General features: G+C 47.7%; 7 protein-coding genes across 7 annotated transcripts; 4 read left to right on the top strand and 3 right to left on the bottom strand.

Moving 5' to 3' along the window:
• Positions 1–508: 508 nt before the first annotated feature.
• LY89DRAFT_723366 (NAD(P)-binding protein) lies at positions 509–1524 on the top strand (the record flags this gene model as incomplete). Its single annotated transcript, XM_018218811.1, has 2 exons — positions 509–650; positions 722–1524. The coding sequence occupies 2 exons, from the start codon at positions 509–511 to the stop codon at positions 1522–1524; spliced, it is 945 nt and encodes a 314-aa protein (XP_018065152.1).
• A 1411-nt stretch (positions 1525–2935) lies between these two features.
• Positions 2936–3736, bottom strand: LY89DRAFT_595817 (mannitol dehydrogenase; the record flags this gene model as incomplete). The annotated part of the gene is made up of 1 exon (XM_018209882.1): positions 2936–3736. One exon carries the CDS (start codon positions 3734–3736, stop codon positions 2936–2938), a length of 801 nt encoding a protein of 266 aa, XP_018065151.1.
• Positions 3737–5543: 1807 nt separating this feature from the next.
• LY89DRAFT_596166 (putative RTA1 domain protein) lies at positions 5544–6479 on the top strand (the record flags this gene model as incomplete). The annotated part of the gene is made up of 3 exons (XM_018209901.1): positions 5544–5750; positions 5802–6203; positions 6258–6479. 3 exons carry the CDS (start codon positions 5544–5546, stop codon positions 6477–6479), a joined length of 831 nt encoding a protein of 276 aa, XP_018065150.1.
• Positions 6480–6613: 134 nt separating this feature from the next.
• On the bottom strand, positions 6614–8010 carry LY89DRAFT_595727 (uncharacterized protein; the record flags this gene model as incomplete). The annotated part of the gene is made up of 4 exons (XM_018209878.1): positions 6614–7043; positions 7084–7571; positions 7618–7884; positions 7930–8010. 4 exons carry the CDS (start codon positions 8008–8010, stop codon positions 6614–6616), a joined length of 1266 nt encoding a protein of 421 aa, XP_018065149.1.
• Positions 8011–10085: 2075 nt separating this feature from the next.
• Positions 10086–12465, top strand: LY89DRAFT_759664 (uncharacterized protein; the record flags this gene model as incomplete). The annotated part of the gene is made up of 6 exons (XM_018221470.1): positions 10086–10143; positions 10229–10311; positions 10366–10563; positions 10611–11503; positions 11551–12006; positions 12056–12465. The coding sequence occupies 6 exons, from the start codon at positions 10086–10088 to the stop codon at positions 12192–12194; spliced, it is 1827 nt and encodes a 608-aa protein (XP_018065148.1). The 3' UTR covers positions 12195–12465.
• A 180-nt stretch (positions 12466–12645) lies between these two features.
• LY89DRAFT_674909 (uncharacterized protein) lies at positions 12646–13467 on the top strand (the record flags this gene model as incomplete). The annotated part of the gene is made up of 1 exon (XM_018213468.1): positions 12646–13467. One exon carries the CDS (start codon positions 12646–12648, stop codon positions 13465–13467), a length of 822 nt encoding a protein of 273 aa, XP_018065147.1.
• A 120-nt stretch (positions 13468–13587) lies between these two features.
• On the bottom strand, positions 13588–14082 carry LY89DRAFT_739781 (uncharacterized protein; the record flags this gene model as incomplete). The annotated part of the gene is made up of 1 exon (XM_018220506.1): positions 13588–14082. The coding sequence occupies one exon, from the start codon at positions 14080–14082 to the stop codon at positions 13588–13590; it is 495 nt and encodes a 164-aa protein (XP_018065146.1).
• Between the last annotated feature and the right edge of the window lie 152 nt (positions 14083–14234).

The raw sequence follows: 14234 nt of genomic DNA, 5'->3' as shown, positions 1-14234 counted from the left end.
ATCAACACTATCACAAATCATTCTACGGCCCACCAATTTTCATGTCCCAGACACCAAACACTCTTTCTCCTGTGCGGCCGCTACTTCAAATTCTCGTTGTTCCATCATCAATCGCTGTACCGGAGTACCGTGTTCCTCACGGCTCGAAAGACGAAATGGGCATGAGCTTTCATAAGCACTGCATTTGCTGTACTGATGTCCTATATTTCTCTCATAAACAGAAATACATAGTGAGATTGATCTTTCATAAGCACACCATATTTATAAAGATGTTGAAGCGACGAAGCGGCGGAGGTACGATATAATGTTTCTCTGAATACTCATATTGAGGCGAAATGATGCAAAGTCGGCCGCGATATTTGTCAGAAGACATGAACATCATGAGGGAGATAGAGAAAGCGATACGAATATAAAGCTACTCGACTCCTCTATGGAAAGAGCATCAACTTCCTTCCATTCGCATTCATAGAGAAAGAAGAACAACAACAACATCAAGACACAACCAACGATGTCCTTCACCTTCCCTTCCTCGACAGGGATAGCCATCCATCATACCCCCTACCCCTTCATCTCCCCATCAAAATTCACCAACAAGCTCACCGGAAAAGTAATCCTCATCACCGGTGCCTCCCGCGGCATCGGTCGCGCCAGTACTACCTCCATATCCCCTTCCCCTACCCCTTTCCTTCCCCCTCTCTATCCACTAACACCCCACCAGCAGCCCTAGCATTCGCCTCCACCGGCGCCTCCCTCGCCCTCCTCTCCCGCACCGCCTCCACCCTCTCTTCCCTCGTCCAAGAAATCACCTCGCTGTACCCGCAAACACCAACCCTCTCAATAACAGCCGATGTGCTGTCATCCTCACCCTTTACCATCATCGCCGAAATCGAGGCAAAGCTGGGCAAAGTAGATATCCTGATCAACAACGCAGGAACATACCGCATGCGACCATTCCTCGAAGAACAGACAGCTTCCGACATCGATCAATGGTGGCACATATTCGAAGTCAACGTCAAAGCGCCGATTGCGCTAATGCACGCCTGTCTGCCCTCTTTTGTCGAGAAGAAGCACGGGATTGTGATAAATGTTGGCAGTTTAGTAGCAGCCGAAACTTCGTTCCCGAATGTTGCGTCGTATGCGGCGTCCAAAGCGGCGTTGTTGAGAGTTACGGAACTGTTGGACCTCGAATTGAGGGAGAAGGGGGTGAAGAGCTTTTATATCCATCCGGGACAGGTGAAGACTGATATGTCACTCGGCAGAGGGGCGGGGGAGAAAGGGGTCGTGGGAAGCGAGATGAGGGAGGTGACGAAAGGATTTGAGCCACTGTTGAATGATGAGCCGGAATTAGCGGCGTGGAGTATGGTTGCGTTGGCTGTGTTGGCGGGGAAGGATGGGGATGAGAGGGTGGGGGTTTTGAGTGGGAGGTATTGGAACGTGGAGGAGGATTTGGGGGAGTTGTTGGAGAGGACAAGGGAGATTGAGGAGGGGGGAGGTTTGTATAGGTTGGGGATCGGGAGGCTGTAAGTGTGAAGAGAAAAGAGGGCGGAGAATAGGATGGGAGGTGATATTGAGGATCGGTTTCAACAACTAGTTGCTTAGGATATGGAATATTTGTGAATTCCAAGCTTTGTTCGTCAAATTGCTTTTGAAACTTGAAAGCACTTGGTGACTCGGGCTTAGTTTTGGTTGCAAATAAAAGCAGTAATGAAACCGTGATATAGGTTGGACTCTCGACACACACGTTGTTGTTTCGATATGGATTTCTTCGATGTTAATCTGGTCTCGTTAACTTCTTCGAACCAAATACTTCCTATCTCATTCTAGCTACTCCTATTAGCGATAAATATAGCGACACAAATATCAGTGAACATCTTTAATTGTAGATATGCACTATTTGTTATTACCAAAATCTACACCAACATACTTATCGAGAACCATTACGCCATAACATCCCATCACTCTACCGGCCCCTAAAACTCTAACTACATATTTCCTTCAATCACTTCTATTAAAACTAGTCATACAACTATCGGCGAACGTCTAGGATTGTAAATACACACCATTGGTAATCACCACACATAATTTTCACCAGCAAACTTACATATGAGAGATATTATTCTCCAGGCCTCTATTTAAGCGAGCCCACCTAACCCTACACTTCATCTCAAGATAAGTAGACCACCTGCCGCAAAGTTTCAATATCACCTGTTGCACCAAGTTTCGACATCATATTCTTCTCGCCTCTCTCAATTTTAGCTAGTAAGTACTGCACTTTTGCGAAATTCCTTCCAATCATCTTCCCATCTAATAACCTGGTAGTACCGTAGAATACCTATGTTCAGCCGGAAAATACACATACCAATGCGACCGAATTCCCTCTGTCTCGTTTCCCCGTATCCCCTCCACACACGGCCTCACTTACCATGTCCCCGGAAACTGCACAGCCAAGTATGACACTAGTCCGAGCATACAATTCACGTATTCATCCCCCCGTCTCTTTCCCTAACCCAAAACTCTCACAAAAAGTAGTCTTCTCCTCACTCGTAACTAGCTCCATGCCTAGGCTAACCTCGAACTCAACATAAGAACGTGGGTACCAAACTTGTGGGAAATGAACATAAAGGGACGGCGAAATGGGGCGGAGGTGGGCTATTGCTTATTCTTTCTCTTAGTTTATGTAGATATCAATTGCCAAGATTGAAGATGGGAAGTGTGATTATGGGGATATTACAAGGGGCGAAAACCGAAGAGCGGAGCGAAAGTTTAAAGTGAGGATGCTGTGGTGGAGTGCTTTTTATCTTACTTGGTTTAACTAGTAGGTATGTTTATGGAACGGGGTTTCCACAGAAATGAAATTCAAGACGGAGATGAACAATTGATCAAACTGATGCTTTTGATTCCTAAGTCTTTCGACCATCAAAACAAACCAGTGCATTTATCGCACACAATAACCTCCATCAATGATGATATCTGTACCAGTCGTATAGGTACTAGCATCCGAAACCAAATACACATACGCGCCCTTCAACTCCTTCGCCTCGCCATCTCTACCCATGGGAATCATACTCTTCCACAAATCCTGCGTCTTCTTATCCACAAAGTCCGACAACCCCGTATCGATATACCCCGGCGAGATGCTATTCACGCGCGCAAAGTCCCGCCACTCATTCGCCAGCGAGCGCGCCATATGGATGCACCCGGCCTTGGCCACATTATACGACGTCTGCTCCTGGGGAAAATTCGCAATATGGCCCGACATCGACGCCGTGATGACAAAACTCCCGGTACCTCTCTCCTTGAAGTGATGACCCACGGCTTTGGCGCAGTGAAACGTGCCATTGAGATCCGTCTGAATGACTTCATTCCACTTCTCGACGGATCCATCCAAGATCCCCGAGTCAGCCGTGCGGCCCGCGTTCGCGACAAAGGCGTCGATCTTGCCGAACTCCTTGATGACCTCGGCGACGAGGCCGGCGACACTGTCGTAGTTGCCCACGTCGCATTTGTAGGCTTTGCATTTGATGCCGTAGGCCGAGGAGAGCTCTTTGGCGTTCTTCTCACCGCCGTCTGGGCGAGAGGAGTAGGTGATTGCTACGTCGGCGCCCATTTCGGCGCAGCCGCGTGCGGCTTCGATGCCCATGCCTTTGGGGCCGGAGGCGCCGGTTACGATGACGACTTTGCCCTTCAAGGAGAGGAGTTCCTTGAGGGAGTCGGCTTTGGGGACGGGGATGGGCATTGTGGTTGTTGGTGGGATGTGTGGGATTGAGGTGGGATGTGGTGTGGTTTGTGTGAAGAAGAAAAGATCAAAGATGGAGAACGAGAGGAGAGAGAGAGAAGAAGCACTTATTAAGTATCTGGTGAGCTCATGGTGGGGTGGAGGGGCAGCAGAGTTTTGAGTGGTATGACGTTGCTGCGAGCCCCGAATTTCTTTGCAGCCAACATCCAATCAATCATGCAGATGCAAACGGACCTGCCCCGGCGAGATTTGGGATCTAGGGACAACCGTTGAAGTCTGTTTGGTGGTGGTGGTGGTGGTGAGTTGGGAGGAGAAGTGTGTGTATGATTAAGTAACCTTGCTGCAGCGCAAGAGGTGCATAGCGTGGTGGGGATGGAGAGGGGCAAACGGGTTGATGATCGAGACTGAATCGACATAAATCCCCGTTCCGATCCGCTGTGAAACGGAGATATGAGTTACCTTGTTGGGGAGATACATACGTACAACTTGGTGTGTATATACATTTGTATATACATTTTGATGGACATTTCGTTGTTGTTCTGTAGCCATCAAGGTGTCTCTGTTTGATGTTCGTTGTCTCGTGTCCCACGATGTTGATGGAAACATGACATCATCCTCGGCATTTTGGTGGGGAATGCCTGTGGGCTTGTCACGTGGAGTCAAAACTGAATTGAGGGGACCATAGGAAGGGTCTCGAAAAGGATATTGTTGTAACCATTGTGAAGAATTTGCGATATGTAGGATGCTGACAAAGAGAGGAGTAAGACGCTTAAACTCATCACGTGTAACTATCTGGTAACTCCGCTGCGGAGCGGAGCGGAAGTAAGTTAGATGTTTCCAGTGAGGGAGCTTAAGCAAAGCTAGATGCTCTCATAATCAACCGGCAGGAGACGGGCGTAAGGGGAATGGTAAAATAAGTGTAGGTATTAGTCAAACAACGCATGCAACTGACACATATGAGTACTTGACATTGTAAATGCTGGCGGCCCGAGACTAAAAATCATTAACTCTATGTCTACATCTCTCAAGCTTGAAATAACAGCCCGAAATCTCAGCAGGCTAACCTTACCTAACAAGTAACTTCAGAATACAGCTTCCTCTCCTAACCTCCAAAGTATTATACACGACTTCACCTCATCCAACCAAAAAGCGAAACAACAAATTCCGGACTATTAATGTGCTGATTCATGATGAAGGGTATTCCTATTTGTGGTAGAGAGCGAGGTGGTTCAGGCTCTTCTGGGGGAATATGACGGGTGGACTTTGTGAGATGGGAGAGAGGGGCAAATCACTTCAGATATGTGAAATAATCACTATAAGGGTATCATAACGCTCCGAGGCTCCTTACTGCGTCTCAGGTAATCTTGCCCTCCCATTCCTATTCGTTTCTTGACTCCTTTTCGTCTACACCTTACTTAACCACTCTCAGAAACCCAATCCCGAAGGTCATCAAGAAGTTTCTCCGGCTTACATACTGTGTGCCAAGAACTCAGCCCATCCTTCGACCAATGAACGCTACCTCGAATCCGGATCCGAGGATCCCTGTCTGTAGCTCGAGATGTGAATGGAGGTTCGCATTCATACCGACGTTCCTGGATGTGATTCGGAATTTGAAGGTCTGATGCGGGATATAATGCGAAATTCTCAAATGAAGAAAGCAGTCTGTTGACGAAGCTAGTAGGCAGCGAGAACTCGATGCGAATGTGTTATTGCTAGGCGTGAAAATTAGCAAGAAAAAGAATATATATACCTCCATAGCCTCAAGACTCAGAGAAGCAAAGCTTCAAACAACAACAACATGAACAGAATGGCAGATTCAATCTGGCTCTACAACCCCTCCCTCGCCCTCTCCATCCTCTTCACCGTCCTCTACACCATCCCAACAACCATCCAACTCTACCAGACGACTGTCAAATACAAAGCCCACTACTTCCTCGTCGTTTCCATCGGCTGCTGTCTCGAGCTCGGCGGCTACGTCGCACGCTGTGTTTCCATCCATCACCCCTCTGAAATCGTACTCCATCCCCTCCCTCACCACCAATCATTGCTGATAAAAGAACAATAGCCACCCTACGCAACACAATCTTCCCTCATAATAATAGCACCCATCTTCTTCGCCGCAGGCAACTACCTCTTAATAACCCGTCTCTGTCCCCCATCCCTACCGCGCATTTTCCGCATCCCGATCCGGAACCTGACGAGGATATTCGTATCCTGCGACGTAGTCTTGTTCCTAATTCAAGCTTCCGGTTCCGGGATTGCCGCGAGCGGGAATTGGGAGGGCAGGATCACGATGGTGGGGAAGGATGTTTTGATTGTGGGGTTGGCGAGTCAGTTGGTGACTTTTGTGTTTTTTGTGGGGATTGTGGTGAGGGTTCACTCTCTGGCAAAGGGGAAGGAGGGGGAGGGGGGGATGGGGTGGAAGAGGGTGTTGTGGGCGGTTTATGGGTCGTCGGGGTTGATTATTGTGAGTATACCCAAGTAGTGCACAAGAAGGGGTGGTGGGGGTTGACGGAGATAGATACGCTCAACTTATCGATTGATCGAGTTCGCTTTGGGTATTCGTGGGTACCCGTTTACGCATGATTGGACGTTTTGTGTGTTTGAGTCAGTGCCGATGTTGGGCGCGGTGGGGGTTTTTTGTGTTTGGCATCCTGGCGCGTATTTTGGGCCTGGTAAGAAGCGTGGTTTCAGAGACGGAGGGGAGATACAGATGGATGGCAGGACTTCGCCGGTGGTGTGAGGAAACAAAACAGCGGTTTTGGACGGATGATGGTGCATTGCTTCGGGGGTCTTATAAGATTGGATACCTTTGCGTGGAGGAAGGGAACACTTTTGATCGTTGTTTGGGTGCTTTTCTTTTATCTGGTTCGATTCTCATGGTATAACAATTCGAGAATTGCCGTGGGGTTGGTCCAATCTACCAAGTATGATATCTTGGCTATGACCTTCTCGTTTCCGTAAGATAGAGACCTTTGGTACTGGTGGCTGCGTATGGGAAAGTTCTTCCTGCACAGCTTCTGCAATCGCTCTTGGCCAGACACAATATTTCTGGAGATCTTTTGGGAGAGAATCGGATATAGAGAAAATCCAGTTGAGATTTATCTGTGCCGGTGTGCTTCTTTTGCGATTAGACCACTCTCGAGTCAATATAGGCAGTAATATAGTCTGGATTGTAAAGAAATGGGCAATCAAGACTCTGCAGATATGATTTGAGGTATCGAGGAGGTCTCTGAATTGGTTGGCGTCCATTTTGGGAGCTTTCTGATAAATGGCGATAAAGGCAAAATAGCCTGACACGTCAGAACTTTTCATCTGAACGTGTTAAGAATTACATACCCTTCAACGAAGAAACTTTAGCTTCATCGATACAGTGTACAAGCAACCCGTGAAAAGCAAAGTGACATGGCTGGTCGAGAACTTGACGAATTTCTTCCAAGGACATTGCCGCTCCTGCAAGAATGTCGATATTAATGCCAGGAAGGTCCATCAATCTTGATTCCATCTCCACAAAATGATCTCTCCCTCCAACCAAAAATGCAGTAGAGAGCTTTTCCGCTAGGATCTGGTCACTCAGCAGATGACAACCCCGAACAAATTGAAAGAACTCCGAGACGCCATCGTTCATATATGTCGACTGGAATGTTAGAAGATAAGCGCATCCGAGAGCTGCATCACCTGCACTGGCAGTTTGAATTTTCTTTGATATTGCGTTGTTGAATCCTTGTATAGCTAGCAAGCGGTGGTGAATCGCAGCTGACTGGAGATTTTCCCCAGTCAAGATCCCAAGGTGAGACGCTGCCATTCCGAGGATGGCATGCATAAGATACTCATGCTAAGATATGTAAGTATAGAATTACCCTAGAGAACTGGAGTCGAACTTGATGAGCGATTAAAGGCACTTGTGATAGCCAGGTTTTATCGTTACTCACTGGCAAATGGGGATATGCCTCTTGCAGATAGTGCTGGAACAGTCGCAGGTCAGTCATGGTGAACAGCGTTGGTGTAGATTGCATGCTCATTCGCGGAACCAGGTCCGGAGAATGCGTTCTAGCAGCAGCCAAAGCTGAGGATGTCTTTGCATTTGGATAGACACATTTTTCAATTCTTCGGATGCAATTATGACAAGATGGGCGATTTTCCTGACACTGACAGATTCAGTATCAAGTGGCTATTTGCAGAAAAAGATTTACCTTAATCTTCCGAGTCTTGCAATTGAAGCACCCCGCACGGGATTTCTTGTGTCCCTTTCGAGGCCTGATTGCTGGTATCATTGAGGCTGAACTTACTTTTGCTGTATCTGTCTGTTCCACGTGATAACAGGAGTCTGGGGTGTATTGAGATGGCGTAGACACAACGTCGTGGAGCGAGCCTGGCTCCAAGCGGAGTTGTTGTTCCATCGCAGGTGGCCAGGTTTGCCTACTTCCATATCGACAGGAGTCTCCCTAAGTCCGAGAAATAGCAAGCCCATCATCGCGAAGTGCCTGGCTGACGCTCTCGACTCCTAATGGCTGATCAATGGGAAAGCATTCGTCCGAATCTGACGAGCTGAAAGCATTTGAGCTTGGCGGTAGTCACATGATATTTCACAAGATCATCGATTTCCATCTTTACAACGGAGCCGTCTGAGCCTGGAATTGTGTAATTGTATTATTCCCTACAAAGGATTATTTCAAATATCAAGTGTCGAGGTCTGACATTGAGTCACGCCGAAGTCACGTCCCAAAGCGGTTAGACGCTCTCACCAAATTTTGTATCAGATTCTGCCTCATCTCTTCTTATCTTCAACAACACTTTTCGATCAAGTTCATCAAACTGTGCTTTATGCGCCATTATCTCCGAACTTATCATATCTGCTGAGATGTTGCAGTTACGTGCAATTATTGGGCGAAAAGTTTCGCGTCGATGATACTGGTTACGAGTGCAAGTGGTCGTGCTGGCGGCGTGCAAAACGAAGACCCACATTGAGGGTGCGATGCTACGTTGATCTCATCATTGTTCCTATCTTATCGAACGCTGGAGCTTTTAAAGTTTGTTTAGTAATGATTTTCTACCAGTCAAAGTCCCATGGCGATGGGGGACGGGTCTAAGGAGCCATATTGAAGTACCTAGAGATCGGCGTTCTCTGAAAGAATGGGTCAAGTGGCAAGACTTCTTCAATGCCCCGTCCAGTGCTGATTGTCTCGAAGAAGTGTGCTAGTCCGGGCTAGCTGACGTGATCGAGAGATCGGCTCTGTCTCTCCAGAACGCTGCCAGAGACATCACTATATCGTGCAAAGCCTGCTACCTTTCGACATCTGTTCGAGATAAGCCATATTTGGTTTGCTCCCTCGTGTCGAGCTTCTGGATATCGATTCCATCTCCAAGCAAGAAAGTCGACGAGTCAAGACATATGCTTGTCCTGGCCTAGACATCCACGTTGCCATTATCTTCTTATTTCGTCCAATCTTTTGCTTGTCTTTTCTTCCTCAGCTGTGGCGCTTGGGAACACTTAAACACGGCATATACAGGTGTGCCGATCTCGGAGCTCCTTGATGACTGCAGGCACCGTTGTCCCCTTGACGACTTTAGAAGGAGATATGAGCGATGAGGATGACTCGTCACGCCGTGTTCAAACCAGAGTGGATTGGCAAACTCCTTTGGAACTTGGAACATAAATACTACTATCACGTCATTCGTTCTCCCATGGAATACCGCACACGTGTGCACTTCATTGGAGTACAAAGCTCAATGAGCTTTTGTTGGAAGTATTTAGTAGACAATGGAAGCAAAGTGAGGCTCGATACGTCGGTAGGTAACTATGCTGCGTTGACTCTCCTGCATCGAGAGCCTCGTTTGTCCCAGAATATATTCCCCAGCCCTCGAATCAAGGACAAACCAGCCTCGTGCTATTCTACAATCAGGTTCTTTTCTGGGTCGATAGGGTTATTGTTGATCCACTGGGAGTATTTCCCGAGCAAGCTGCTTATGCACTTCAATTCGTAGCAATCCACCAATCTCAACTCAACACGAACACGGCAACGACCCACTGCAGTTCATGCGTATGCTACTCTATATGCATACTTATCTGAATGCACTGATAGATATACAAGGTTGCATTGGATGCGACTTCAGCATATATGTCCTTCTCACATGAAGATGCTAATAGACAGTCGCAAGTCTGCAACCATCTCGCTATAGGTCTGCAATGTCGTGCAGAATCACAATGCAGATGATTGGTGCACGTGATGGATGACCCTGCTGCCTGTGCCCTCAGCCGTGGTCTTACCTTGGAAAAAAATTGCCGCGAGCATTTCAGAAATCGTTCTCGGAGGAGAAGAGATAAGTTCTGCGACTCGGATATGCTGACATGGCGGAGGTCTTCGGGATTGTCACTGGTGTGCTCGGGCTGCTCCCATTGTGTCGTGGTAAGTTTTAAATGTTCAACGTCTTCGGCCTTCCCTCCGCTCGCTCTGAGTCATGATCGTGTGCCTTGCTAACCAACAATGGCAGATGGTCTCGGAATGATTCAGGATGTTTTTGACGCAGCTGGAACACTGGGTTTAGCTGTTGGAAGACTTGAATTGCAACGAGATGTAAGTTGTAATACAAACCTGCAAGGCAGGGTCGGCTGACTTTCACGTGATTAGCGTTTTGATGAATGGAGAGACATCTGGAGAAGTGATGATGGAGAATATGATATCAAGTTTGAAGCGTATGCTAAGGCAGATCCAGCCGCGGCGAAGAGAGTACAGCGACAACTCGCTTTGATGACACAGGCGATGTTTGACGTTCATGCCTTGGAAGATCAGTACGGCATCAAGCCTGATCGATGGCCAGACCGGATCGTGGGTATGCCGCGAAGTCCCTCGGTGTATCTACTAATATTCTACAGGAATCACAAGACTTATCGAGATTCAGACTGCGAGAGGGAGATAACCTCACCTTAGAAACACAAGGCACGTTCCTCAAACTTTGCAAGCAGAACATGTCTTTCATCAAGCGATGCAAGTTCGTCTTTCGTCGAAAAGAAGCCATCTGGAACAATCTCATCGATCTCATCAAAGAGTACAACGAGAACCTCGCTACCTACGGACCGAGGTTTGAATTGGAGAAGATGTTCAAAGCAGAATTTGAAGTTCTGCGGAACTTGCAGCTGGAGCAATTACGGCGTCGAGCGGAAGCAGCTACATACGAAGCACAGCATTCTCCACTGGACAGTGAAGAAAAGGCACACTTTCTCACTTACTCCTTGGCAGCACAATTCAGTGCTGTAGTCAAGTTTGAGAGACAACACACTGCATACAAGTTCACGATGCGAGACTTCAGACTTGATCCTTCATACGCCGTTTCATCTTCTGCTGGTGCCTCGACGATGGCACTGCTCTTTGACTACCCTGTACGCAAAGAAAATCGAGTCGTCTTGATTGAGTGGATTGAAGATCTTGATCGTGAGCAAGAAAGAGACACCAGGACAAAGGTACTGATGCTCGCGACTCCAAAACCAGAACAACTTCTTCTCCCAAAATGCTACGGCATGGTAGAAGATCCCGTTGGTAGAAGATTTGGTCTCGTCCTTGCCCCACCAGATCATATTCGGTCAAACTTGCCTCCAATTCTGCCAGCTGGAGCAATCTCGCAAAAGCGCATGCCAGTATCTCTTCGCGAACTGATCGAAAGAAAGCATCCTTCCTGTCCCGGAGTCCTCGACCTCGGGATTCGCTTCAGACTCGCTAAGAAGTTGATACAAGCTGTGTACATGATGCACTGTGTTGGTTGGGTTCACAAGTATGTAAACTCTTCGTCGGCTGTCCACGACTAACAACTGCACCCAGAAACATCCGCTCGAACTCCATTCTCTTCTTCCCAGCCGCAAACATGCCATCTCGCGGTCCAGCTGGTCCAGCATCAGGCTTCCCGCAACCACTAGGCTACTCCGAGCCTGTCTTCGTGGGTCTCGGTAATGCTCGTGTGGACGATGTTGTCAACGACCACAAATCATACTATGAAGAAGAAGATGATTTGGTATATGTCGATGAACGGGGGCAACGTATCAAACATCTCCAAGTGACAAAACGTCAAAATGACATCAACCTCGATTACTACCAACACCCGGACAAGAGGTGGAACCCCACTATCCGCTACTCAAGAAGTCATGATATTTACAGCTTAGGTTGCGTTCTTCTTGAGATCGGATTATGGCAACCTTTACATAAACTAGTCGAGGTTGAAGACGAGGATTTTGAGAGAGTGAAGCGGGGGTTTCAAAGTTTGACCATGGATCTTGATGGGTGTGTCTTTCCTCCTAGTATGACAAGACGTGAAGCTGATATAGAATAGAACTGCAGGATCTGTCTACGGCGACGTCGTACGAAAATGTCTTTCAATCAGTACGCGCGACCGCACAGAACCAGAAATGCGAGAACTGTCCAAGTTCTGCGCAGAGATCGCAGCCACACTTGATAAATGCTGGGCTTAGGAACATTTCAACGATTTCTTTTTCTTACCAAGACGTCACCTCTCGCTTTTATATTTCTCATTCGGGTTTCCTTATTTGGGACAGGAAATAACAATGCATGAACTTGGGTAGGCGGGGGAGAAAAGGGAGCATCACGTGCTAGGTTTTGGGTATTGGGGGCGCTTTCCTCATCTGGACACATTCAACTCTGGGACCGGGTCGCGGGAACCATTTCCTTTTCATACATCATTCACGCGCAAATTCTGATTCTGAACTCTCGTTTTTTCTTCTTTTTGGCTTCACGCATAGCAAAGCAATATACCCACTTCTTCCCACCAAGCGCAACTACATTCACTTCAAGCGCAAGCACTCGTTCACGCAAATGATTCGCTCGCTCAATAGTACCATTATATCTTTATCCAAGACGAGCACTCTATCTAAAGCTGGGGTCATGCAACATTTTGCGAGCTTGATGGACGGGAGATGCATGTTCACCTCACTGGGGCTAATCCTGTTCTTCGTCGTTCTTGTCCTTCAGCTAGACTCACATACGCGGCGCCATCTCCAGTCTCTCGAATCGCGGAACCATGCGCTGACAGAGGCGTTATCAGCGATGGACAAGGAAATCACGGAGCTGAAGAGCGAAAGACTGAGAAGGGAGGTGGCACTGATGAAGGCGATTGGGACGTCGAGAGAGGAGGTTCGAGGGTTGAAGCGAGAGTTTAGGGAGTACGTGGACATGTTACATGAAGAGATAGAACTGGAGAGGAGCGTGGATATGGAAGAGAAGCTTTGTCTGATTCGGGGGATGAAAGACCTTGCTGGAGTGAGAGAGTCTGAGGTGTATGATGGCGGATCGGACCAGATGTTGGAGGGGTTGGGCATTGATTTTGGCGGTCTTAACGGGGATTCAGACGTGAGCGAGACGATTGAGAGTGAGGCCGACAAAGAGACTCTCAGATTGAGGATCAACGCGGAAGATGCTTGGGAACGATGGGAACGATCCGACCAAAGTCGCAGGAGAGGCAGCGGCGAACCTGAGTACGAGCAGAATACGGATCAGGCCGTCGGAGAGTCTGATGGTACAAGTGACCCAGAACGGGATGGCGACATTTTAGGTGATCTCGAGAACGAAGTAGCAGTCGAAGACTCGGATGCGCAACCCACTCAAGGAGACCGATTGTTCCCATCAAAGCGCGAGTTTCCCCTCACAAAGCAAGGACAGAGCATGAAGCGAAGCTTCACAGATCCTGGAGTGGAGGCTCAGTTGGACAATATATTTGAACTAGAATGAGGACGGAAAGTATTCAAACAGATATCCTCTATTGTTGAGCAAGTATTCAAAATTCTACATACAATTCCAAAAACTGCAGCAAATCACCAATATCCTCAACTCCAAAACCTCATCCCACCATCAATCCACACACCAAACCGACCCAGAACCCTCCTGTACTCTCCTCCCTCTCTCCCCACCACCATAAATTTCTCCCTGCACAACCGTCTGCAAAATCGCAATAGCGCTCTCCAACTTCCTGAAATTATCCTCATACTTTTCTTCCAGGTTATTCAACCTATTTCTCAGACGATCATTTTCCCTGCGCAAGATTTCGTTTTCCGTCATCAGGAAAGAGTTTTCTTTGCTCAAGACGAAACATTCGTCCCTTGGTGTGGGGTAGGGTTCTTTGAGTAAGGCCCACTCGGATTCGGTTGCTAGTGGTTGATGAATGGGGCTGTGGAGCTTGAAATAGATGAGAATGAGTAGGATGAGGATGATGATGGCTGTGCAGATCATGGAAAGAATGTGGTGTATTTGGACGTGGTCGAGGGGGATGGACCATGAATTGGTGGTTGGAGCGTTTATGGTGGGCTTGGATCTGCCAGCCAGGAGGATGCTCAGGTTGTTTTCCATGTTGTTCGTTTTGGTCGGTTTATCCTTGAATACACTTTTGAGAAGAATGCGCGTGCAATCAATGAAAAGAGATATGGCAGTCTTTTGATGTAGTGAGATTGAAGTGCCATGGTCTTCTGCTTTCCATTTTGTGTGAGCTCGTGTAGTCCAGA

Source organism: Mollisia scopiformis (assembly GCF_001500285.1).
Source record: "Mollisia scopiformis unplaced genomic scaffold LY89scaffold_25, whole genome shotgun sequence".
NCBI lineage: Eukaryota > Fungi > Ascomycota > Leotiomycetes > Helotiales > Mollisiaceae > Mollisia > Mollisia scopiformis.
The sequence above is the reverse complement of the archived record's forward strand: the minus strand, read 5'-3'. Positions and strand labels throughout refer to the sequence as shown.